Source organism: Crocodylus siamensis, chromosome 9 (assembly GCF_052110815.1).
Source record: "Crocodylus siamensis isolate JL-2025a chromosome 9, ASM5211081v1, whole genome shotgun sequence".
Taxonomy (NCBI): domain Eukaryota; kingdom Metazoa; phylum Chordata; order Crocodylia; family Crocodylidae; genus Crocodylus; species Crocodylus siamensis.
The window spans coordinates 40,672,423-40,697,089 of NC_143403.1; the positions used below are offsets into that span (position 1 = coordinate 40,672,423).

The following is a 24,667-nucleotide window of genomic DNA, read 5'->3' on the forward strand; positions in this document are numbered from 1 at the left end:
GAGTCTCTCCGCATAGGAAATGGTATGGCAGTTGTGCAGTCAGCACACAAGGTACAGAGCTGCTTATATTTCAAGTAACCCCTTTGATCAGAGGTGGGCAAAATATGGCCTGTGGGCTGGATCTGGACCACCAGGCCATTCTATCAGGCTCACAGGACCATTCTGGCAGGAGATGTGGGCTTACAGAGGTTGCGTGCCATTGTACCAGATGGGCTCTGTGCCACCACCTCTTGTGGGGAACCCAGTACTCCAGTTGGGAGTCTCATGTGCAAGGCACATGAGCACAATGGCGCACAACTGGACAGCTGGTGAGTGGAGCTCTTGCCTGTAGAGGAGGGGTTATGGGGTTTGTGGGATCCCCAAACCCTGTAGCAAAGGGGTGGGACTTCAAGTCCCAAGACTGCGAACAGGGGGCAGGGTACCTGTCAAGGGGTAGGGCCACCCCTTGTGGTCCTTGACAGCTCACCAAAAGTTGTTAAGCAGCCCTCCAGCTGAAGTAATTGCCCACCCCTGCGTTTGGACTGATCAGCTTTGAACTACACCCACCCTCCACCAAAAGGATGGTGCAATGATTTGGATACTATCAAAGTGGGCAACTGGGAAATGAACAGGGGTACAGAGAACTTCTGAAAAGGAACTGATTTCCACATTCAAACTTCTAAAAGGATTAAATGTGGGTGATTACAGTGGAGAATGTGAACAGCAAAACTATGGCTATTACTTCTATACAACTAAAGAACTTAACCCTTATGACAGAACAGGGACTGATTATAAGCACAACCTCTTCTTCAAGCTATCCATTTACTGTAAAAGGGCACAAAAGCAAATTCCTTTTGAAAAAATGTGCCAGAGCCGTTTCATTTCAATGTGCTAATTTTAAATATGGTCTTATCAGTCACCCTACATTCTTGTTGCAGATTTTGTGGGTGGTCAATAGGAATCTTACCTCGAGTCCATGCCTTAGAACCCTCAGAGATGACCGAGGTCCCCGACCACAGGCCACATACAACTGGGGTGTGTCTTCATTGGCCAGATCAGCTATCTGCATAAAGGAAAAACCACAGAGTTAGTCACCAACTGCAGGGAGAAGAAACTTTGGTTAAATTCATTGCACAGAACACAGGGCCTAGCCTGAGAGGCCATAAAGGATGAGCTCTGGACTGCTGAATCTCATTTCTCTGTGTGCATGCATGTATGTGCACACTCTCCCTAACCCTATGTAACTTGAAGGATGGAGTTTCTAGTATTAATCCTTTCAGCACCCATTACTATGCCAAGATTTAACTTTATCCTGTAAATCTTTAACCAAAATTTAGGATTTATTGAACTTACTTTTCTATCAGCGCTTACAATATAGCTTCTCTGACAATAGCAGAGCAAACTAACACAATGACACTAAAGCTAGATTGTCACTTGCTCTGCCCCCTCCCAAATATTTAGCCGATGTCTCACAAATGCTTTCCAGGCCTGGAAGGCTTCCTGAGGCCTAGCTAAGCAACAACACTATGGTGGATATACTCTGATCCAAGCTGCTAGGGCTGTAACTGGCATTATGGTTCAGTTTGGTGGGGGAACATACCTGACAGCACAAGATAGGAGACAAACTGTCCAGCTCATCCACCAGCACCAGGTTCTTGAGAGGCCGTGGCTGGAAAAAGAAAGTGTCTCCTTCCTCAAGGGGCATGGCAGAGGAGAACTCTGGCTCCTCATCATCATCACCCAGATGGGCTATTTGGTACAGGTAACTGCAGACAGAAAGCAACATTAACAGCGTGGTCAGAGCAGACTCCGAGAGAGCTAAAGAAAAATGAGACTTACCATAAAGTCAATGCAGGGAAAGGGTGAGAGACTCAATACACTTTGCTATTTCAACTTTGATCTGGAGAGATTGTTTTCTTGGGGACAGGAAGAAGGCAGGAAGGAGAAAGGGCTATTTTCAAAGTTCCTACCCAACTGTGACTTCCTGCTTTATTGCTATTGTTGGCAGAGAACCCAGAAACCCTGCATTACTCCTAGTTGCCCTGGCTCCTACATTTTGCTTTCTCACTGCAGGAAAACCCTGATAAATCTTTGAAGAGCAAGGACCTTTACAGACTGTCAGACAAGACCTTGTGTGATGTGTGTCAAATTTGACCTGAATTTTCTAGTAGTTCAGCACAACACACTGGGGACATTTGAAGGCAGCTCCAGTTAACACTAAAATTCCTGAAAAACCCAGCAAATTGTGGGACTCTGAGGTGCTTCAGCAGGTTGCTGTGGCTTGTATTTGAAGGGGGCCACTTCTTTTGATTCTCTGTACAGGACTGCTGGTTGAACTCCAGCTGAAGGAAGCAGGAGCTACCTTTGAAACTGAAGAGAGAGCAAACAGCTGAGCAGTTCACCCTTCCTTTGGCAATCCACTGCAAATTATGCAGATTCACAGACTTCACAGACATTAGGGCTGGAAGGGACCTTGTGTAAGATTATCAGGTCCTGCCTGCTGCCCAAGGGGCAGGAAGTCAGCTGGGGTCAAAGGATCCCAGCAAGATATACATCCAAATGTTTCTTGAAAGTATTCAGAGTAAGTGCTTGCACCACCTCTGGAGGACATTTGTTCCAGGCCCTGGGGGGCTTGGACAATAAAGAAGTTTTTCCTTATGTCCAGCCTAAAACGGTCTTGCAGGAGTTTGTGACCGTTTGACCTCGTCATCCCCGGGACTGCTCTGGCGAACAGGTGTTCCCCCCAGATCCTGATGCACACCCTTTATATACTTATTCAACTGCCACCAAGTCACCCCTGAGCCTGCACTCCTCCAGGCTGAAGAGTCCCATGGCTTGCAGCCTCTCTTCATAAGGCCTGTTCTCTTGCCCTCCAATCATGCATGTGACTCTCCTCTGGACTCTTTTCAAGCTTCTCTATGTCCTTCCTAAATTGTAGAGCCCAGAATTGGATGCAGTACTCCAGCTGCGATCTCACCAAGGCCTAGTACAGCAGGAGGATGATACCCTGGGTCTTGCTTGAGACACATTGGTAGATGCAAGCCACTGTTTTGTTAGCTTTGCCAGCTGCGGTATCACATTGGTAGCTCATATTTATCTTGGGGTCAATCATGGCCCTCAATTCTCTTAGTTGTGGTGCTAGCAAGTGTAGCACTGCCGAGTCTATAAGTGCGATGCAGGTTTTTATTCCCAAGATGAAGCACCTTCCATTTCTCTGCATTGAATGCCATCAGGTTGTCATTCACCCACCTTGCAAGCCTATCGAGGTTGGCCTGGATCATCAACCTATCCTCAAGTGTGGAGACTTCCCCAAAGTTTGGTGTCATCAGTGAACTTGGCCAGTCCGCTTTTGACACAAGTCTCCACATCATTTATGAAGCCATTAAAGAGTACACCTCAGTGCTCTCCTCCTATAAAGAGGTACAGGTGCTGGTTGCTGGGGCAACCGCAGCTGGTCAGCTGACCGGAAGGGGGCAGGGCCTGACCTATATACATAATCCAGGCTGAGGCCAGGGAGGCAGGTCTCCGCTAGCAGCCAAAGGAGAAGGAGCTCTGGAGCAAGCAGAGTAGAGAAGCCTGATGGCCTGAGCAGCTTCTGTACGAGGATACTGGGTGGAGAATTCCCTCGTACGGATTTGAATGATGGTTAGCCAGATGGCTTAGATTTTATGGTATAGCCCAGGGGCTTGAGTTTCTGTTTACTGGTTAAGACCGGAGGACCAGGTGAAGCTATCAGCGGTTGGAGGAGGCCTCATAGAGGCCCCATGGTAGTGTGGGGACCCCAGTGCCAGAGAGGGCACAACATTCAGGGGTGCACTGACCCCAGCCCTGAGAAGGGGCGCAGAGGATTGGGAGCCAGGTAAGGCCGAGGCTGCCTAAGCTCCACAAGAAATTTAAGACCCGAGGAGGGGATTTGGGGGCCAGGCACAGCTACGGCTACCTGAGCCCCAACTGCAAGAAGCCCCAGAGCGGGCAATGTGAGACAAGCCAGAGAGCGCCAGCGAGGGCACAGGCGGCGAGACAAGCCAGAGAAAGTGGAAAAAGAAATTGACCAAACAATGTCCGGTACACCTGTGAGGTTTGGGGTGTGGTACAGCAGTGGTTGGAGCCACACATAGCCCATAAGGCTGGGGTGCACCAAGTCAAACAATACAGAACATGGGCCAGGATAAACCAGAGCACCGTGTCCAAGGGGACAAAAGGCAGCCTCCCTTATAAAATACATAACAAAGACGTGGTGGGCAAGAACGAGGGTGCTTTATCTCGAACTTGGCACGGTAGGGGGCATTAGGAGAGATCGCGGCTGCTCCTAGGACCCTGCGCCGTGACATACAGGTCTGAGAACAGAGCCTTGGGGGATACCACTAGTCACCAAGTGCCATGTTGATTCAGTTCTGTCAAATACCACTCTCTGGGTCCGACCTCAGAGCCAGTTCCCCAGCCACTGGACTGTGGAGTAGTTGAGGCTGCAGTTGCCCAATTTTTCCATGAGAACATCATAGGACACCAGATCAAAGCTTTTTTTAAAGTCCACATATATGACATCAACCTCTTCCCTTTTGTCCAGGTGGTACATCACCTGGTCATAGAGGGAAATGAGATTGGTCAAGCACAGCCTACCTGCAACAAACCCATGCTGGCTATCCCCTACAAAGCTGCCTTGTTAGCCTGTCAAGAATGGTTTCTTTGATAATTTTTTCCAAAATCTTCCCGGGGATTGAGGTCAAACTGATTGGCCTGTAGTTTCCTAGGTCTTCTTTCCTCCCTTTCTTAAACACGGGCACCACACTGGCCGCCTTCCAATCTTCAGGTACTTCACCTGAGCGCCATGAGTTCTCAAATATCCTTGCCAGTGGTTGCGCTATGATGTCTGCTAGTTCCTTTAGCACTCCTGGGTGCAAACTACCTGGACCAGCTGATTTATGGGGGTCCAGCCTCTCAAGATGCTCCCTCACAAGATTCACACCAATGGTGGGCACAGATTCACCCTCACCCCAGTCATCCTGCATGATGTTAAGCAGGGTTGTCCCTTTGGGCTAGTGAAAAACCAACGCAAAGTAATCATTAAGCAGATTGATTACCGATACCCAGGAAAAAGCCAGTTGCCCCAGCTGGTTTAGCAGGGATCTAATGTTGTCCTCGTTTTTCTTTCGACTCCCCACATATCTGAAGATGGATATTTTTTGTCCTTGATTTGTGTAGCCAGATGGAGTTCAGTTGCAGCCTTGGCTTTCCCAGTTTGCTCCCTGCAGGTGCAGATCTGTGCAGTATACTCCTCCTTAGTAGTGTTTGCTGTCCTCCATCTGTTATACGCCTCTCTTTTTAGACACAGGAGGTCCAAGAGTTCCCTGTTGAGCCAAAGGGGTTGTTGAGCCCTTTTACCACCTTTCCTATGGGTGGGGATGAACTCCCCTTGTGCTTCTAGGATCACTTCCTTAAGGAGCAACCACTCATAGTGAACTCCCTTCCCTGTGAAATCATGGCCTCTTAGGGCCTCAAGAACAAACCTCCCGAGCTTATGAAAGTCAGCTTTCCTAAAGTCAAGGGCTACTGCATTGCTGGCTGACTTGTCAGCTTTGTGCTGGATAGTGAAAGTGATCAGCTCGTGGTCACTGTCACCCAATCTTCCCTTTGATTCTTAGGCCACTGATGAGATAATCCCTTTTGGCCAGTACCAGGTCCAGCAGTGTCTTGTCTCTTGTCAGCCCATAAACTTCTTGGGACAGGTAGAACTCACCCACGCATGTAAGGAAGCATTGTGACTGACTGGATTTTGTCTAGTGTTCATCCCATGAGATGTCCGGGTAGTTGAAGTCTCCCATGATGACCATGCACTGAGAGCATGCAGCCTCAGACAGTTCTCTGGTGAATTTTTGGTCAAGCACCTCTTTGTGGTTTGGAGGTCTGTAGTAGACTCCTACCATTGTATCCCCTTCACTACGTTCCCCTTGTATTCTAACACAAAGGATCTCCAGCTGTCCTCCTTGGGTGCCATTCTCAGCTTGTAGGGATGTGTAGCTCTCCATAGAGCTACACCCCCACCTCTTTTTTCAGCACACTCTCTCCTGTACAGGGTATAGCCATTTATACTGGTAGTGCAGTCATAGGAGAAGTCCTACCAGGTCTCAGTGATCCCTACAAGATCGTAGTCATTTCTGTTTAGCAGAAGGACCAGTTCCCTCCTGTTTATTCCCTAAACTCCTAGCATTAGCATACAGGCACTTAAGTGTGTCACTGGCGGCCCTAGGCTTCCTTGTACTCATGGAGAAGCTCTGTTCCTGGGCTGAGGTAAGAGTGGCGGGTCCCTTCAGCACCCTATCCTGCTGGTTTTGTGGTTGATGCTTGGTGAGCTTGCTCTGGTGGTTGTATGCCCATCCCCCAGCAAGCCTAGTTGTGAAACACCAAGATATGATCTGGGTTCTATATTTCCCCCCCCCCTTTTTTTTTTTAATTACTTGCTATTTCTTCTTACAGTGTTGAATATCAACATGCAAAAAAAGGAAATTGATCCGCAGGGAAAGGCTTAATTGATACTTGGGCTTTCGCTGAGATGAAAATGAACATTGCTGCTCTTGCAATGGTTTGATTTGGGCATCAGAACCGATCAGGCTTATCAGATGATGAGATCTCCCCCTGCTGGCTGGCTCTTATGAAGTGAGCTTGAATTCACTAAAGCTTGTACTCTATGCAAGCATCTTATTTAGTTAATTGATAAAGATGCCTGACTTCAAACTATTATGGCTACTCACTGCTTTCTTGGCTCTGTAAAAACAGCATAATGCAGTGGTTCTCAACCATGACACTGCAGTATCCTAGTATGCAATGAGACCCTCTCAGAGGTGCTGCCACACACCAGTTAAGATCCAGTGAGGTAAGCTGAGGCACTGCAAAAGTGATTCTCAACCCTGATATCACAAATTTGGTAAAGTCTGGAAAGGTACCTAGAATCTGAAAAGGTTGAAAACCAATGGCATACATGTTACACACCAAGTTTTGAATCTCAGATACTAAGTTAGGTGTATAGAAATTCTGAATTTGCACATTCCACTTAAAGTTGTGTGGAAACACTTGTTTCTACACATTTTAACAGTCTTGAAAACTGATTAGATCATGAACCAAAAAATGTTCAATAACTTTTCCATTAAGCATGAGTAATTAGTGTAGCTACTGAAGAAAAAGAAAACCATGTTGGCATAGAAACATCCCTATATTCTTCTGAGGTTGTGCCATACATTTACAAGAGGCATTTCCAAGTGTGTTAAGCTTTAGTTTTTTGACATACATACAAAAATAAATCACTGCAAATATCACAGAATTAAGGTGAAAATTAACTAGCTAAACAAAATAATGACTGGAGTGTCAGGATCAGCACACAGATAATATCTAATTGTTTCAAGCAACCGCCTGTTATAAGAAGCTTGCAATGACTTTATTCTCTGCTCAGGCCTACTCTGTTTGATCCAGAGCAGCCTTCCACTCTCTATGCAAACATGATCTCTCAAAACCCCTCTAAGAACATTTGCACAAAGCCCATCAATAACAAACTTCCTTCCCAATACAGTCACAGAATTGAACTGTTGTCTCTTCAAGCTATTCAAAGAGGTTCTTCTACCCACTTACAGCGGACTCAGTCTTTTTATATGTTCTGTAACTTCCCATGTCAGTTGCAACATTAAACATCAAGTAATAATTGAATTCAACAAAGCATATGAAGCAAATGGAATGATTTACTCACTGGTTTCCAAATTCAGATGCCACAAAGAGAAATCCTGTTTTCAACACACACATGGCAGCAGCCACAGGAACAGTATCAAAATACTTCAGTCGGATCTCTGTTACCTGAAAGAATCAAGAAGTTAGAGTGACGATCTACACTAGCTGGAGGAATTCAGTCCAGCTCTGGAGACCAGAGTCTACATTTCCTCAATTAGGGAAGCAGGTTGTTGCATTTGTGATGGATGCAAACGAGAGCAGAATCAAGCAGTCTCATCAAGTTTGGTTTCAAGCTTACCATTCAAACCCAACTGGCATTTTGAATGCCAGCACAAACCTTTTTACTTTACCTTGAAAATTATTTTGCTATTAAAAAAACTGGATTCTGAATTGAATTTAAAGAAAAGAGACATGTTGATGTGCAGCATGCTTAACTAACAGCATTCCCTCATCTCTGCAAATCATTTAATTGCCCAGAGGAAGGCATAAATAACCCTTAAAAATAGCACCTTGCAGTTCTGACAGACATGATATTGCCATGATGGCTCCCATGAAAGATGTGAGGCCAATCTGAAACCTGAAGGGTGATATCCCCTTTGCTCAAAGCAAACCAGCTCCCCTGCTACTTAATGGCCAAGTACTGTAATGGTGGACAATGTAGGCAACCAGGTTGGGACAACTGCCTGCGCTCGCCCCTTGCTACAGGATAAAAACCCAGGGCAGATCATCCAACCGTATTCATGTTGTGTTCAGAATTGGGCTCTGTCCCTGATTTCTGTAAGAATGACTATGAATGAATGTTATGAATGCTGTCATAATAGAAATAATAGCAAGGAAGATCCAGTCACTCACCTACACATACAAACTTAAAACTGATAATTAAAGGACAGAAAGCTATAAAACAAATATAATCCTAGTGGTGAAATACAGAAGAATGGGGAATTGTCAAAGACATTTTCATGAAATAGAAACAATGCTCTCCTCCTCAATCTGCTTACCATGTCTTCATCGGTCTCAAGGGTGATTTTGAAGATGTCGCCTTGCTCTGTCTGGGCCAGGAAGAAGAACATGGACTTGGTTTTGTGTGTAGCAGAGCAGACAAAAATCATGCCTCTCTCTGGGTCATCCAAGTCATTCTGTCATAGGAAAAATAAATCAGAGATTTAGAGGAGAAACAGCCTTATCTTCAATCAGGTTATTTTCCTGCAAGCACAAGTTAGAGTTCCAGTGAGCAACAGTTCTATGAAATGGGTAAACTTGAAAGACTAAAGACCTTTATCCATAGCGTATCCCTGCCAGAGATTCCCCATCTTGTCTCCCTGACAGTCCTCAAAAGAGGACCAAATTTCTAAAACATCATTCCCTGATCAGGCAGATGGTGCCATGTGCATGTGTGCACTCACACATGACAGCCAGGCAGCCTGGAGAGCAGCTCTTGACATGTGAGGGTGGGGGAGGGGGGAAAGAGGGATTAAGGCTCCACAGTGAGAGGGAGATAGTCGGGCAGTCCTGGGGCTGGGACTGCTGCCCAGTCCAGGTGGCGTGTGGGTCTTGTGGCCCAGGACCATGTGCAGCTGCAGAGCCCAGGCAGAGAGTGGGATGGGGCTGTGGGCAGCTTGTTGGGGGGGGGGGGGGGGGGGCTGGCTCCCCACCACTGCATGCACTCCGGGGGGAGGGGGGGGATGTGCACAGTGTGGGAGTGGGTTTCCCACTGTGCACTTGGGTTCCCTGCCTGCTGCCCTCCCCTAACAGCAAGGTAGATCAGGGCTGGGTGGAGAAGCTCCTCGCTGCTGAGAGCCCCGCACCACCCCAGTAAGGCATCCCCTGCCCGCCTGGCAGCAATAGGGGTGGTAGCGTGGGGTTATGCCCCTCGCTGCTGCTGGGCAGGCAGAGGGCATCTCGTCATAGCGGCATGGAGCTCCAGCAGTGGCAACAAGCTTCCCTGCCAGGCACGGAACCCCTTTAATTAAAAAAAAATCAAAAAAAAAAAATCAGAGAATTTGCTATTTTTAAACAGAGAAAACCAAGATCCCTGCTGATCAGAGTGTAAGGATCTATCTCCAGGGTAAACTTCAGAGAAGAGACATGAATCCAACTCATCACTTCAGACTTTAAACCTCCAAAAAACATCCCCATACAGATTATGTGATTAGCTAGGAAGGCAGGTACCAGCTGGACAGCCTTTCAGTCATTATGCATTTCTTCCGCAAAAGAAAGCTACCTGGACACCCTTAATGTTAATTAAACTGACAAGAACCTTTTTGTCAAAATAATGCTCATCTAAAGTAGTGTCCAAGCCCCCAGATTCTCACCCTTCTCCTGGGAATGGGACATCTGATATCAGGTTGGTCACCGAAGTTTTTGTAGGTGATGTAGTTTTCAGAACAGATCAGCACACCACTGGGGCCATCAGAACCACCAGGAACTGTGGGAAGACATTGAAACATTAAAAGAAACGGAGAAAATTTCTCAAATAAAAAGAGGGCCATTGGCTGGGATCCATCTACCCAAAGTTTTGTTGAAAGGACACACAGCTAGACAATTTCCTTTTTCTGCCTTTTTTTAGTGCATAGTCTGCTTCAGTTGATAGGACAAAGGACATAAGCTTGCCAGAAGATGCTCAGTATTCGTACAAGGCAGAGGCAAATGGAATGACAGGGATCATAACCACCTTATCTAATAGTTTCATTTCCCCCCCCCACCTCTACAAGACTAAGGATGTCATCCTCTCACTTTACTTGGCCTTGGTGAGGCCACAACTGGAGTACTGCATCCAGTTCTGGGCACTACACTTCAGGAAGGACGTGGAGAAGCTTGAGAGTCCAAAGGAGAGCCACACGTATGGTTAGAGGCATGGAAAGCAGGCCATACAGCAAGAGGCTGAGAGCCATGGGTCTGTTCAGCCTGGAGAAGAGGAGACTCAGAGAGGACTTGGTGGTAGCCTATCAATATATAAAGGGCACATATCAGGGACAGGGAGAACGTCTGTTCACCAGGGCTCTCCAGGTGAAGACTAGGACTAACAGCCATAAATTGCCAGAAGACCATTTTAAATTAGATGCAAGGAAAAACTTCTTTATAACTCGAGTGTACAGGGTCTGAAATAGACTACCCCCAAATTGGTACAATCACCTACTCTGGATATTTTCAAAAAACACCTGGACACTTGCTTTGTTGGGGACCCCAGCAGTCTTTCCTGCCCAAGCGCAGGCTAGACCTGATGATCTTGACAGGTCCCTTCCAGCCCCTAACATTAATGAATCCATTTCCATTAATCAACACAAAACTAAAATGCTAAAGGACTAGCAAGTCGCTAATAATCTATGGGCTGCATTTTACCACAACCGTCAGCCATTATTATAAATCAATAGAAATGCACAAAACGTGAACTATTCCTTGGTAGTACACTTTTCTGCAAACAAAAAGATATAGCTGAGAAGTTAAATTTGCTGGCAATTAAACCAAGGAAAATGAAATCAATTTAGTTTTATTTTCAGGTCCCTCCCCCAACAGTAAATTGGTTTTCCAGGTTTTAATTCATGTTCCTTTTTCTATTATAAAAACTTGTAAGTATTTCTAACCCAGTCAAAATGAACACATTCCTGGGAGAGAGGTCTTAAAGAAACATAAAGGACTCATTTCAGTTTGCAAGCCCACCTCCTAAACACAATTATATTCCAAGTAACACATGAAGACTCCTAGTCCTAAATCTAAACCCAACTAAGAGCATGAAAACTTTTCATATTGCCCCCCTTCCCCAACAGATTCTCTTAAAATCCCAAATGTATTTCTTGTCATTCTTTGTTAGGAGAACAGAAACCACTTCAAGTCTGAGAAAGACAATACCTGTTATGAGGAAATTGCCATGCTCCTCCAAAGGCTCACTGTATTTCCTCACTACATGGTTTAAACCCAGATCTAACTCATAAAATGTCAGTGTCTGCTGAGTGTTAGCTGCTGCTTCTCCAGTTGGGTCATTGTCTGCTTCCTGAAAAAAAACCCAGCATACAAATAAAGTCAATTACTTTGTCTGTGTATCTGAAAGGAAAATTAATCTGAAGCTTTTGTGAAGCCTGTATAATGGGGACCTGCATCTAAACAAACAGAGCAGCAGCTAAAAAAGCCTCAAAGGACCCAAATCAAGAGAGACTGAAAACATGCCCCTTCTACTGAAAGAAATGGAAGCTGCAGGAGATCAGCACCTCAACAAAAGCAGCGTTATTAACAGACTGGAGCTAACTGGATAAGTTTATGGTTAAAGGTAGGCACATTAGGAATGCTGGTTACTTGCAAAGAACAGCAGTACATACATGGCTTACAAAACAACTCTCTTAGGTATGCTGAAAAAAAAAAAATGCTCCCACCTCATCTGCTGAAGTAAGGTCAAGGATGACCTCATCCTTCTGGATGAGAAGGATCATAGTCTGGGACACATTTTACACCTCCACAAAGTCAGTGACAATCACTACAAACAAAGCTTTCTTTGCTTAAGATTGTTTGTTCACATTCTTCCTCTGAAAATTTAAGACGACATGGCTTCACCTCGGCTAGTTCACAAACAATGCATTTGTATCAGAAGTGTTTTTAGTTGATCAATAAGTGAAGAAACTGCAGGGAAATGTGATCTGAGAACCGTGAATCAAGAGTAGGGGAAGCAAGTGGGAGAGGAAGGCAAAAGAAGCAGTACTAGAATGAAGTGCAAAGCCAAGAGTGGAAAGATACTATGAAAAATGCACTGAAAAGGGAGGCTAGAAAGGAGGGTGAACAAGCTCAGAGGAAGCAGAAAGAGGAAAGTTACCTCATAGTCCATTTCCAGACAAGCAAACATTGGGTTTTCAAATCCTACATCGACTCCCACCACATGGTAAACCAATGTGTTGGCTTTGTGAGCCTCCAGTGGGGAAGAAATGGTGAGACGGGCAGCAGCATCTCTGTTCAAAATATACACCAGTTTCTGTTTCTCAATGGCACCTGCAGGGAGAGGCACCAGTACATAGAATGCATCAGAGCCTATGCAAGGTGAAAGACAATAGCACCAGCACTGATGCAGCAAACTTTTCTGAACTACATCACTTCTAGTCCTGTCCAGACGTGCTTTTGTTTAATGTTGAACTCCCTACTTTTCATAATTTAAATTTTTCATACATGAGTTGGTAGCTGAGGAATATTCTCGACAAAAGATGCAGCCAGAGAAGGCCAACCATGGTGTGCGAGGAAAGGTACCATATAAAACAAAGGGAGCCATTTCATACATACCCCATAAACCCACAGACATTTCTTGACCGATATGCAGTATATGCATGGAAATACTGAGCAAGTTCTCCCTGGACCATCAACTTGGGTTGCAGTTGAACTATTTAATTAAATGAGCACAAGCAGTTTCCTTTCAATCTGATATGCAATTCTTTCAATTAAAAGAAAGCAGCAAAGTTCTCTCTCAACGTAATATCTTACCATTTCAATTAATCTAAACGCTTATACTTTGGGGGCCTGATCAGAAAGGCACAGTATTTTCTCCATGGTTAGTCTCAGAGAAGAGACATGAATTCTTATCATCACCTCAGGCCACTGAAATTGGTTGCACTATGGCAAGGCTGCCTGCATCTCAACTTCCTTTTTCCAAATGTCACCCTCAAAATAGTTTTACTATTTGCCACTAAACAAGATTCTTCTCAAGATCTTGTTGGCCTAATTTTAGAATTCATTTGTGCAATCATGGTTACAGGCAGGAACAATTCTCAAGATCTGGATCTTTGATGGCAAAATTTGGAAATAAAAAAAACTGCCTGCAAGGCATACTTGCTGCTGCAGCTGACAAAGTATGCTGCAAAAGCTATTTTCCTTGAGGTAAGGACAACACAAGTTAATAATTTCAAGGATGTTGTTTCTACCATTCAATCCTTTAAAATGCTGCAACCAGATCCCCAGATTGACTTACTAATCATAACAGCACGACCCTTGGGATCCACAGCCAAATATTGACCAGGAACGATTCTGCGACAGCCACTCTTGCCAAAGGTTTCCTGATGAATCTTTTCAAACACATTCTTGGAGGGTTGGTACTCTAGGATAACAATGCGCCCTGAATCACTGCCAACCACAATGTAGTCTTTGGTTCCACCTGTCAGCCTGAAGGCCATGAGGGAACGAATGACTCCAAATACTTCCACAGTCAGCAAGGTATGAACCTTCCCTGTGTTAGGATCAGGGCGGAGCAATTCCAGGATCTTCCCCCGTGAAACAACAATTTCCTGTTGTTTTGTTCCTAAGAGGCCAAAGCCATGAGAAAAATCAATATCAACATAAGCAAGTGGAAGAATCAAGCAAGGACAAAACGCAACGTTACAATGCTAATACTGTTGCAAACCTGATACTTTATACAGGAGAAAGTCAAAACCACTTAGAATCATTAATGACCAGATATTTCAGTGTTTGGCTGTCTATTTTCAGACAGGAACACGGAGGCACAAAGAGCAAAGTGACTTAACTAAAGCCAACCAAGTCAGTGAAGACAAGGCCTTGAATTACTAAAGTTCCTGGAAGTTCTCAAGACCAGATCTCTCCTCCATTTGCACCTGTTGCTCAACCCAGCTAACAGCACAGCAAAACCTCAGTGAAAAAATAATGCTATATTTAAGTAACTTGTAACAAAAAGACAAAGTCAGAACAACAGACATTACCTGAAAAATTACCATGGATGGCATAGCTGATGCCAGTGGCTCGCTGCAAGGTTAAGTTGTAAAGAAACATGGTGGCGATAAATCTACTTCACTGTGTATGTTTCAGCTTTATTACAGAGTCCACTGCAAATAAACAAAATAGCTATAAATCAGGAATACATCCAATTGCAAAATAGGTTGCATCTATTTAATACTTACTTGCACATTATTTTAATATAACAGAAAAGTGCCAGCAGCTTAATTTTGTCTGCTAAGTCTGCATGAATAATGTCTTACAATGCTTCTGAAAATTGGTATAGCTCATTTGTAAATGAACAATGCATGTCAGCTTTACATATTTCCATATAAAAGGGTTCATGCAAAATGTCCTAATTTAACATAGAAATACATGCTTAAAGTCATTTTTTGCGTAGATGCAATTTTCATTTCACTTTTATGAGAGTCAATGTATCAGGTTTTGCAGGCAAATAAATGTGTGCAATAAGCCCATACTGCATAGGTTATGGTCTGCTGCTATGGTCTTCCAAACAGTGTTACAACGCTTTCTCAGTCCTGGATCCCTGTTCACTTTAATTCCATTTAGCCTTACTTGTGAGGGTTTAACCCATGAGGTTAGTGGTAAAGTGAGCTCCTGCTTTGCAGTAATTTATCTGACAGACCTGACAGGAAGATATAATAAAGCAAGGTTTCACTTTTAGTCTCATCAATTTTTATGCCCTTGCCTGTACAAGAGGGATGAATTATGGATTACAACCCAGGACACAGAGCCAGCAGTACAGCACAACCTCCTCCTCCATGAACAGGCAAACTGCTATGCTCACTAGTGAAGTTTGCTCTTAATTAAAACAGGAGGAAGTTACACCACTTCATCCTGCCTCCCCTTCAGAGCCTGAAGCAGTGCAATGAAAGGTGTGGCTGGCAATTAAACAATGAAATCAGGGAAACCCTGCATGAAAGACATGCTCTGAAGCTGAGGAATGAAAATGACAACACTGAACAAATAAAGCAGGTCCACTTCTGTCTGCAGGTCCGTTCTCTATGACTGTCACACGCACTGCCCTTAACAGAATTATATGGAAAAAGTGGAGAAACATTTCTAGGCTGCCCTGGGCATGTTCCACCTCCACGAGCCCTGAGCCCCACTTCCCCACAAGCAGTGAAACTTCCTGCCCAAGCAGATGCTTCCCCCAGAGACTGGTACGACAGTGACAGCCGCCCCCAGAAACTGCCCAGGCAACTGCGCCCCTGACATCCTACGTCGAAACAGGCGAGCCGGCCTTGGAACAAGTCTCTAAGCCGTGCACCTCCTCCCTGGGAACGCGGCGCCGGGGCACGTGGAGGCCGCGACCCGCACGCGGGGGAGAGTCCCGGAGCCGCACGAAGGGTTGGGGCAGTCCCAGCGGGGCGCAGTTAGGGTGCCCGGGGGCCACCAGGCCGGAGAAGGCAACCCCACCACCTCTTCCCGCCCAGGCCGCGGCGCAGCCTTCGCTGCCGCCGGCGGGGGAAGAAATAGTGCTGAGGCTGAGCCCGGCCCGGCGCGCGCTGCCTGCCCCGGCGCGAGATGGCGGCAACGGCGGCTCCTACCGGGCGGATGGCGACAGATGGCGGCCGCGCGTCTCCCCTAGGCCGCGAGCCCACGGAGCCGCTTCGCCATGAGTCCTGCGCGCGCGCTCTGCTGCCCCGCCCCCCGCCGGGGCCTTACTCAGCCGACGCGAGCGACGCGCAGCTGCCCTCGCATCGCCTGACCTCACCGATTAAAGGACCCCGTGAGTATCGTGCGCCCGGCTCTGACTCCGCCGCATGCGCTCCTGCCTGGGGACGCTCGCTCGGCCAAGCCAAACATGAGAGGGCCACGCATCCCTGCTCAAGCACCTTGGGGGCAGCCCCAACGGCCGCTCAGACCTCCGCTGGGGCTTTTGATTTCCCGGAAGTGACGTCCCTGGTCAAAGATGGCTGCGGCTGCTGGTGTGGCTCTGAGGACGCCAAGCGCGGATGGTAGCAGTTCGTGCTTGTCTATGGAGCGGATCCGGGCGCTCACCGACTTGCGGGAGCTGGAGGATGCCTACGGCCGCTTGTGCGCAGAGGAGGTGGGGCCGGGCCGGCTCGCGCCGTCCCGCTGCTCTGGGCCGGGGGGGGACGCATCCAAATTAACACCTTGCCTTGGGCTGGAATTAGAAGCGGGAGAGTGGAGTGATTCAGCTGTGCCGCACAGCTTAGTCACCGTTCACTTAAGTGAGCAAAATAAGTGTTGTGTTGCTCAGCGTGAGTCTGTGGAGTAGCAGCAGTGCCGGGTCTTCCCCTGTCTAGATGGCTCTGGAGCAGCAGGGAAAGCTGGGATTTCCGCTGCTCAGTTAGCCGCAGGGTCTGGTTATGCAAGGAAGCACTTTTGCCTGCTGCCCCAAACCCACAGTGCAGGTCTGGGGCAGTGGGGAAAGAAGTTTTCCCTTGCCAGTCAGCCCCAAGCAAGGTAAGTGCTACAAGGTAAGAGGTGCCCACTGCAATGAAGCATCAGAGTCTGTTACTACCTTTTGTTGTGCTACTGATTCTCTTATCAGGTGGTGCAAGAAGGGCAAGGATGTCTATTCTGCATTTATACTGCCTTAAAAAAAAATTGAAGGTGATACAAATGAGAAATCCGATGGCATCTGTTTCCACTCTTGGATCAGCCAGGGTTAACTTAAATTAATTGCTGTTACTTGCCATTAAGCCTTGTGTGCAAACAACTCTTGGAATGAATGTTTTGGAGGAAAGAAAAACCCAACATACAGGGGAAAGAAGACACTTCAGAAAGAGTCCCACACCACATTTATGGTTTTTCAGTGCAAACTAGCAAGCTGATGCCTCACTCAGTGCAAATCCAGTTTTGTCTTCCTTCAGAAACAAGACCTTCTGTTTTGCTTGTGAAAACAAACTGGAGTAAAACAACTTACCAGGACTGTTCTTGTGTGTTAGAATATAGGAAGAACCACAATTCCATCCATTTTCTGGCCTAAAAAAGCATTTGGATATAACTTGGTGACATAACATAAAGCAAGAGTGTTCAACCTCCAGCCTGTGGGGCAGTTCTGGCCCGTGGCACTATGTCATTTGGTCTCTGGGCCTCCCCACAGGTCTGGAAACTTGGTGATAGGGGAATGCTGGTACCACTCCCCTGCAGCCACATTTCTGCAGCCACAAAGAGCCCTGGGCCCTGCGTGCTGGATCCAGTGCTTGATCCGAGCAGACAGAGTAGGCCAGAGGGTGTGCCAGTCTTGGGGTCTAATCCTAGTGTGGGGGGCTTGGACAGGGTGGTGGTGGGCCAACAGGACTCAATCCTGGCTCATGGGGGTGAGAGGGGACAGTGTTGGGCTCCCAGGACCCAATCCTGGCATGCAGGGGGTTGTGCCAGCCCCCTGGGACTCGATCCCAGTGTGCAGGAGGTGAAAGGGGGCAGCACTGGTCCCCCAGGACCCAGTCCCAGCATGTAGAGCATGGTGGTGGGGTCACTTATCTGGCCTGGGGGGCCAAAAGGTGGAGCACCTCTCTCCTCTGCTTACCCGTGTCATAATGGCAAAGCGTCTAACAAGAAAAGTTAGATGTCTCTGCTAGAGCTTCATTAGCTGGCTGTAAAACTCTGTAGCAATCTTTTACAGGCTTCTTGCCCTCAGCCTTGACAGACTGAGTATCCTGTCTGTGCAACATTTGCATTTTTCTTAACTTTGGAGCATACTATTGTACTCTGATCTTTTCTTATAAACAGTTAAGTCAAGAACATCTTTGGCATGGAGAGGCAATATAGGAATGGATTTTTTTCAATATTGCATGATAGAGGTTTCAAAACTGACCCTTGAAATTAGACTGGAGTGAAAATGTAACCAGATTAAGATGGAACACTGGGGCTTTTGACAGACTGTGTTATTAGTTGAGTTTTCAGAAGCCCTCTTTGGTGTGTACTCCTACATTGATGCTGAGGGTTTGCTTCTAAGGTAGTGACATTAATGGTTGGCCAGGAAGTGTCATAAAGTGACATAGGACTACTTTGTTTTTCAGAAAGTGGTGGAGGAAGAGCTGGAGGCCCTCTTGGAACAACAGGGTACCATAGAGAACAAGATGGTTGCTCTTCATCGCATGGGGTTAGTAAACATTTCAGTCCTTCTTCAGTGACAATACCCTGCTTTTTATTCAGTTTTTTTGTATTTTGGGGGGGGGAAAAGGCCTAGATTCAAATGCGTATGTAGTTTTTCCTTCTTGTTTTAAATTCTTATATGCTGTTACCGTATATTGTTCAGCAGCTGCTTCATTCTGCCATAAATGCAGGTGTATTTTTTTTTCACGACTGAGTAAATCAGTTTTCCTTTAAAGAGTGCTTTGACATGAAAGATGCCATAGACTATTCTTTTCTTTGAGTCACTGTGATACATGAAGGTAATGGTACTTGCAGCTCTCCTAGGATGTCAAAAATGAGCTGTCATTCCCAGTAAGTATTGTTAGTATTAGGCTTTAGCACTAACATCTCATTTATCTGAATGTGAACAATGTGCCCCTTCAAATATGTTGTTTCGGTTGTCTGTAGATTTGGACATATACAAATCTAGTTGCAGAGTTCAATGCATAGGTTATTTCTACAATCATAAGGCTTGGAGCCTTGTATTTAATAAAAGTTTGGTTTCTAGAGCACAAAATGACACTTCCTGCCCTAAAAAAGGACAATCTTATACATCTACAGCAAAAGCTGTGTTAACCGGCACTTGATTAGCTGGAAAACTCTATTAACCGGCATCCAAGGGACGCGGCAAAAGCGAAACCGGAAGTACCACTTCTGGGGGACTTCCTGTTTTACCGCCACAAGCTGAGCTTTTCTTTGCCACTTTTTCAACCCATGGCCCAGGGCAAAGCAGCCTGCACAGGGGCCCTCCCTGTCCCCCGGCACACTGCTAGGGAGTGCACCAGATGGTGCACATGTGATTAACTGGAATATTTGATTAACCTGCATCTCCCGTTCCTGGGGGATGCCGGATAACAAAGCTTTTACTGCAGTTCCTTTCACCTCTTCATTGCTAGTAAGAGGGAAGTTAGGTAGATAGGACCTTTGGTGCTGCTATCTTCCAGATAAGACTCTTGGATCTGGCTTTTAACTCCTGTCAAAGAACATGACAGTGGCATGAGTTGAAAGACTGGTGCTGGCAGGCACAAGATGGGGGATTATGTATAATGCCTTGCTGCTTCAGATTTGCTTTTCTTGTGTATCACCTGTTACCTGTATGTGTTTCCAGCCCCAACCTGCAACTGATTGAGGGGGATACCAGGCAGTTGGCTGGGATGATCACTTTCACCTGGAATCTGGCTGAGAATGTCAGCAGCAAAGTCCGGCAGCTTGATCTTGCCAAGGTAACTAGACAGATTGGGAGCTCTGTAATACTAGAGACTGGAGATTTCGGTGTGCAGAGTAGCCCCTGTGATTTCTGTAAGCTGTTCTTTCCTAATAAAGGCGAGAACTATAATCTGGTTCTATATGCTGTACCCCTGAGTTCCAACCTAATTTTGGGATTCTCATGATTTCTCAAGTCATCAGCTACCTAGGGAGGCCAAGTTGCTCACCCAGTACCCTGCTGACCTTGGAGTCCTGTCTGGGACAAGGTGTTTATAACCCCTCACTCCTTGGCTCACATCTTTCTTTCCCTTTGGCTATATTGTCTTTTCTGTATAGCTCTCTTTTCTAGTCCAGCTAGGTGAAGGAAATCTCAACTGTTATTCTTGCAGAACCGCCTCTATCAGGCTATCCAGAGAGCAGATGACATCTTGGACCTGAAGTTCTGCATGGATGGGGTTCAAACAGCTCTGCGAAATGAAGATTATGAGCAAGCAGCAGCTCACATCCACCGCTACTTGTCTCTGGACAAGTCGGTCATTGAGCTCAGTCGACAGGGCAAGGAGGGTAGGTAATACCCTTGCATTGGTATTGGGGGTGTGGCTGTTTAGTCAGGTAAATTGAGGGCTCGTGCTTTTAGAGGTTATGACACATAACAGGGCTGGATAACTTGGATCCAAAGAGTGTGTTAAGAAAAGATATTATTACTAAATGAGTTTGGCAGCTATGTCAGGTTATGGTTTTATGTGGAAATGTCTGGGTGAATACTTTTGTGAGGAGCTAACCATCCTAGCTTCAACTCTGAAATGAAGCAAATTTAAAATTGGAGTGTTTTTGATGCACTTACGTGCATGAGCCTGTAGTGATACAGTTAAAGCATAACCTTTCCTGCCACTCCCCCCCACCCCCCCATTTTTGAAGTCATGACTAGTATGTGTTTTTCCATACTCTAAAGTAGTGTGATTTTTATGGTTTGTTTGGAACCAAATAAAGGCTGAGTTATAAATGGAACAATATTGTGAATCACTGCTTTTATAGCACTGATATCTGGCTCCTGGATTGGAGGCATGATTTTACTACTCTGTTTCATCCTAACTTCCCTTTGTTGTGAATAGCCTTAGTATCTGCCAGTTCTTTCCCCAGGAACTATCAGAATAAGATTAATTTCGTCAGATTTTCTGCTTCTCCCATGGTTCTGAATATCAGCAGCAAAATATATCAAAGTAGGGTCAGTTTTGTAACATGGATGGTTGGAGAAAGGTCTGAGCAGCAGAAATGCTGAAGCTCTCCTGTGCAGTTCTTGGTAATAAAAACCTTTCGGATGTGACGCTGCAAATCAGAAGGGCTCAAGACTCCACAGTGTTTATGTTTTTATTTTGTTTATAAATTGAATCTAGTACAGGACAGAAATGAATAAGTTAGTGTTCTACTCATCTGGGAAAATGTCTTATTGAGCATTAAATCAAGCCTTATTGATTTAATAAGGCCTGATAGAGGCGGTTCTGCAAGAATAACAGTTGAGATTTCCAAACCTGTGGGCCAGTACCAGGCTGTGAAGGGTTGGCTGCCAGTCCAGCACACTGTGGACCAGCAGCCAACCATTGGCATACTGGCATATTTGTAGACCAGCAGCCAAACATTTCCAGTCTGCAGTATGCTGGTCTGTGGTCCCTTCTGGTGCATGGTCTAAAAAGGTTGGAAACCACTGCTGTATAGTATCATGCTTGAGCACTCGTTGGCAAAGAGTGTTATTTAACAGTACAACTACCTCAACTTCTGTTTGCTAAATAGTGGTATTGGTGTATTGGAGGACAGGCATCTTTTTTTTTGTTTTTGTTTTTTTTCATACTTTTAGACACAGAGTGGTCACTGGATTGGAGCAAGTGACTTCCTGAAGAGTCTGGATGAATTTAACCAGCAGTGAAACATAATGGGTCTTTCAGTTGACAGCAGCCTTATTGTCCCAGAGATTAGGCACACCATTGAGTTCCATTGGAGTATCAGTGGAGTGTGCAGAATGCCCCTTCAGGGTGGATACTGGAGCATGGGCCAGTAACTAAGAGCTGAAGGAACTAATTACATGTATTCGCAAGAGCTTGGCAACTCTTTTAAGATTTAAGACTTTTGGGTAGGGGGTTCTAATAATCTTAGTGTGATACCTTCTGAGTTTGTATACATAATGTATATGCCTACTCCTTTATAGCCTTTAGGTTTCAGGTTCTGGGAGGCATTTGGGGATCAAAAAAATGAGTTGAGTGCCTTTCCCTTCTTTGGCTTTGACCTCCGAACTGCTGTTTTGGAACTGTACATACTCTGCCATGAGACCAGGGCAGTTGGTGTTCTCAGTCCCGGCACCTACAGGAGGAGGCCTCAAATGCCTCTACACAAATGCTCGAAGCCTGGGGAAAAAGCAGGAGAATCTCGCCCTCCTGCTAGCTAGCAAAAACCCAGACCTAGTGGGGCTCATGGAAACCTGGTGGGATTCTACTCATGACTGGGCAGTGGACATGGAGGGATACAGGCTGCACAGCTAAGATAGAGCAGGAAAAAGAGGTGAGGGTGTAGCGCTATATGTCAAAGAGCAATACACATCCTCACTGATCGGGATGGAGTCAGAGGAGGGGCAAAACGAGGTGCTCTGGGTAAGAATGCAAGGGGAGCTTGGGGAAAGGGACTTGATAGTGGGCATCTACTACAGACCACCTCAGCAGGGGGATGAGCTGGCCCTGGAATTCTCAGGTCAGCTCATGGAGGCTGTAAAGGGATGTGGTTGTCATGGGGGACCTAAACTACCCAGACATCTGGGAGGAGCAGTCAGCCAGGTCTGACTGCTCACGTAGGTTCCTTGCTGGGATACAGGACCTCTACCTAACCCAGGAGGTGCATAGTCCCACCAGGGGAAATGCCTTGCTAGACTTGGTCCTGGCCACAGGCAGCGACCTGATGAGGGGTCTGCAGGTACTCGACCACCTGGGCAACAGTGATTATTGCCTGCTGGAATTTACTATCCAGTGCAGGGTGGGGAAAGCAAGCAGCAAGGTAGAGGTCCTCAACTTCAGGAGGGCCAACTTCCGTAAGTTAAGAAAGTTAGTAGGAGAGGCATTGGGGTCTCGGAGCTTCAATGAGATGGGAGTCCAAGCCGGGTGGTTATTCCTCAAGGAGACAATCCTCTGAGCTCAAGGGGGGTCAGTCCCAATGCGCACCAAGGGGGGCAGAAGTTCTAAGAACCCCCCCATGGCTCGGCGAAGGCATCCAGAGGTGCTTGAGGGCAAAAGAGGAGGCGTACAAAGAGTGGAAGCAAGGGGCTATCACCAAGGAGAATTACACCTTTGTTGCTCAGGACTGCAGGGAGGCTGTTGGAAGGCCAAGGCAGAGATGGAGCTAGAGCTAGTGACCAGAATTAAGGATAATAAAAAGTCCTTTTTCAAATGCATAGGAAGTAAGAAGAAGGTACCAGGTAATGTGGAGGCTCTACAGGATAGGCTTGGCAAGCTGGTGATTGTGGCAAATGAAAAAGTTGACCTTTTTAACAAATTCTTTGACTCCATATTTCTGAACAGGGACCGGGACATCTCCTCCCTCCCCACCCCCCAAAAAAAAAATTTAAAAAAATTGCGGATGGACCTAGGGGAGGCACCGCCATGCCTAGGGTCAAGGATGACCTAGTTAGGTAATTTTTGGAGGGGCTGGACATGTTTAAATCAATAGGTCCAGATGATCTTCACCTGAGGGTGCTGAGGGAATTGGTGGGGGTCATAGTGGGGCCCCTGGCATGGCTCTATGAGCACTTGTGGAGAGTGGCCAGGTACTGGAGGATTGGAAAAGGGCTGCTGTGGTCCCCATTTACAAGAAGGAGAAAAAGGAGGATCACGGCAATTATAGGCCAGTCAGTCTTACCTCTGTCCTAGGGAAGACCTTTGAGAAAATTATCAAGGAGCACATCTGCAGGGGAGGTAATACTCAGGGCCAACCAACATGAGTTCATTGAGGGCACGTCCTGCCTGACTAACCTAGTTTCTTTTTATGATCAGGTCACAAAGTCTCTGGATGAGGATGTTGGGGTGGATGTTGTCTTCCTGGACTTTAAGAAGGCCTTTGACACGGTTTCCCACCACATTCTCTTAAAAAAAAGCTAGATGACTGGCACTGATGCCTACATAGTCAGATGGGTGGCAACTTGGCTAGACGGTTGCACCCAGAGAGAAGTGGTGGACGGGTCGTTTTTGACCTGGAGGGATGTGAGCAGTGGAGTCCCTCAGGGCTTGTACTGTTCAATATCTTTATCAGGGATCTTGATATGGGTGTGGAATGCATGTTGTCCAAATTCGCTGATGACACCAAGTTGTCGGGTGAGGTGGGCAAGCTGGAGGGGAGGGACAGAATCCAGCTAGATCTAGATAAATTACAGAGGTGGGTAGATGAGAATAGGATGGAATTCAGTGCAGACAAGTGCAAGGTGCTGCATCTAGGGAGAAGGAACCAGCAACACGCGTATAGGCTGGGGAACACCCTTCTTGTCAACACGGTGGCAAAAAGGGATCTTGGAGTCACTGTTGACTCTGGGATGAACATGAGCCGCCAATGCGAGGAAGTGGTCAGTAAGGCTAACTGCACCTTGTTGTGCATCTACAGATGCATCACAAGCAGGTCCAGGGAGGTGATCCTTCCCCTCTATGCAGCATTGGTCAGGCCACAGTTGGAGTACTGCGTCCAGTTCTGGGCACCACACTTCAAGAGGGATGTGGCTAGCATTGAGAGGGTCCAGAGGAGGGCCATTTGCATGGTCAAGGGGCAGTGAGGCAGGCCCTACGAAGGGAAGCTAAAGGGCCTGAACCTATTCAGCCTCCAAAAGAGAAGGCTGAGAGGGGATCTGGTGGCCATTTACAAACTCACCATGAGGGACCAGGGGGAATTGGGGGAGGCTCTGTTCCCCGTGGCACCACCTGTG

General features: G+C 46.4%; 2 protein-coding genes and 1 non-coding gene across 5 annotated transcripts in view; 1 reads left to right on the forward strand and 2 right to left on the reverse strand.

The window, feature by feature from the left end:
• The window catches only part of SF3B3 (splicing factor 3b subunit 3), a 51,535-nt gene extending 35,273 nt beyond the window's left edge, over positions 1 to 16,262 (reverse strand). Inside the window, exons 1-10 of one of the 2 annotated variants that reach the window (XM_090062901.1) lie at positions 16,124 to 16,262; positions 14,373 to 14,495; positions 13,631 to 13,957; positions 12,491 to 12,663; positions 11,539 to 11,680; positions 10,005 to 10,117; positions 8,691 to 8,828; positions 7,715 to 7,818; positions 1,580 to 1,745; positions 947 to 1,042 (exon numbers count right to left, since the gene is read on the reverse strand). In XM_090062901.1, the coding sequence (XP_089919027.1) occupies positions 947 to 1,042; positions 1,580 to 1,745; positions 7,715 to 7,818; positions 8,691 to 8,828; positions 10,005 to 10,117; positions 11,539 to 11,680; positions 12,491 to 12,663; positions 13,631 to 13,957; positions 14,373 to 14,442 (1,329 nt within the window). In that variant the 5' untranslated portion in view covers positions 14,443 to 14,495; positions 16,124 to 16,262. The other variant, XM_090062900.1, reaches the window with a different exon arrangement.
• Positions 13,179 to 13,260, reverse strand: LOC149857421 (small nucleolar RNA SNORD111). The gene has a single exon (XR_016444369.1). It is a non-coding gene; the product is annotated as a small nucleolar RNA SNORD111 (small nucleolar RNA).
• Positions 16,263 to 16,304: 42 nt separating the features above from the next.
• COG4 (component of oligomeric golgi complex 4) overlaps positions 16,305 to 24,667 on the forward strand; it is a 29,335-nt gene continuing 20,972 nt past the window's right edge. The window contains exons 1-4 of one of the 2 annotated variants that reach the window (XM_090062916.1): positions 16,305 to 16,459; positions 18,402 to 18,484; positions 19,625 to 19,739; positions 20,112 to 20,286. In XM_090062916.1, the coding sequence (XP_089919042.1) occupies positions 16,322 to 16,459; positions 18,402 to 18,484; positions 19,625 to 19,739; positions 20,112 to 20,286 (511 nt within the window). In that variant the 5' untranslated portion in view covers positions 16,305 to 16,321. The remainder of the gene's footprint in view (positions 16,460 to 18,401; positions 18,485 to 19,624; positions 19,740 to 20,111; positions 20,287 to 24,667) is intronic. The other variant, XM_090062917.1, reaches the window with a different exon arrangement.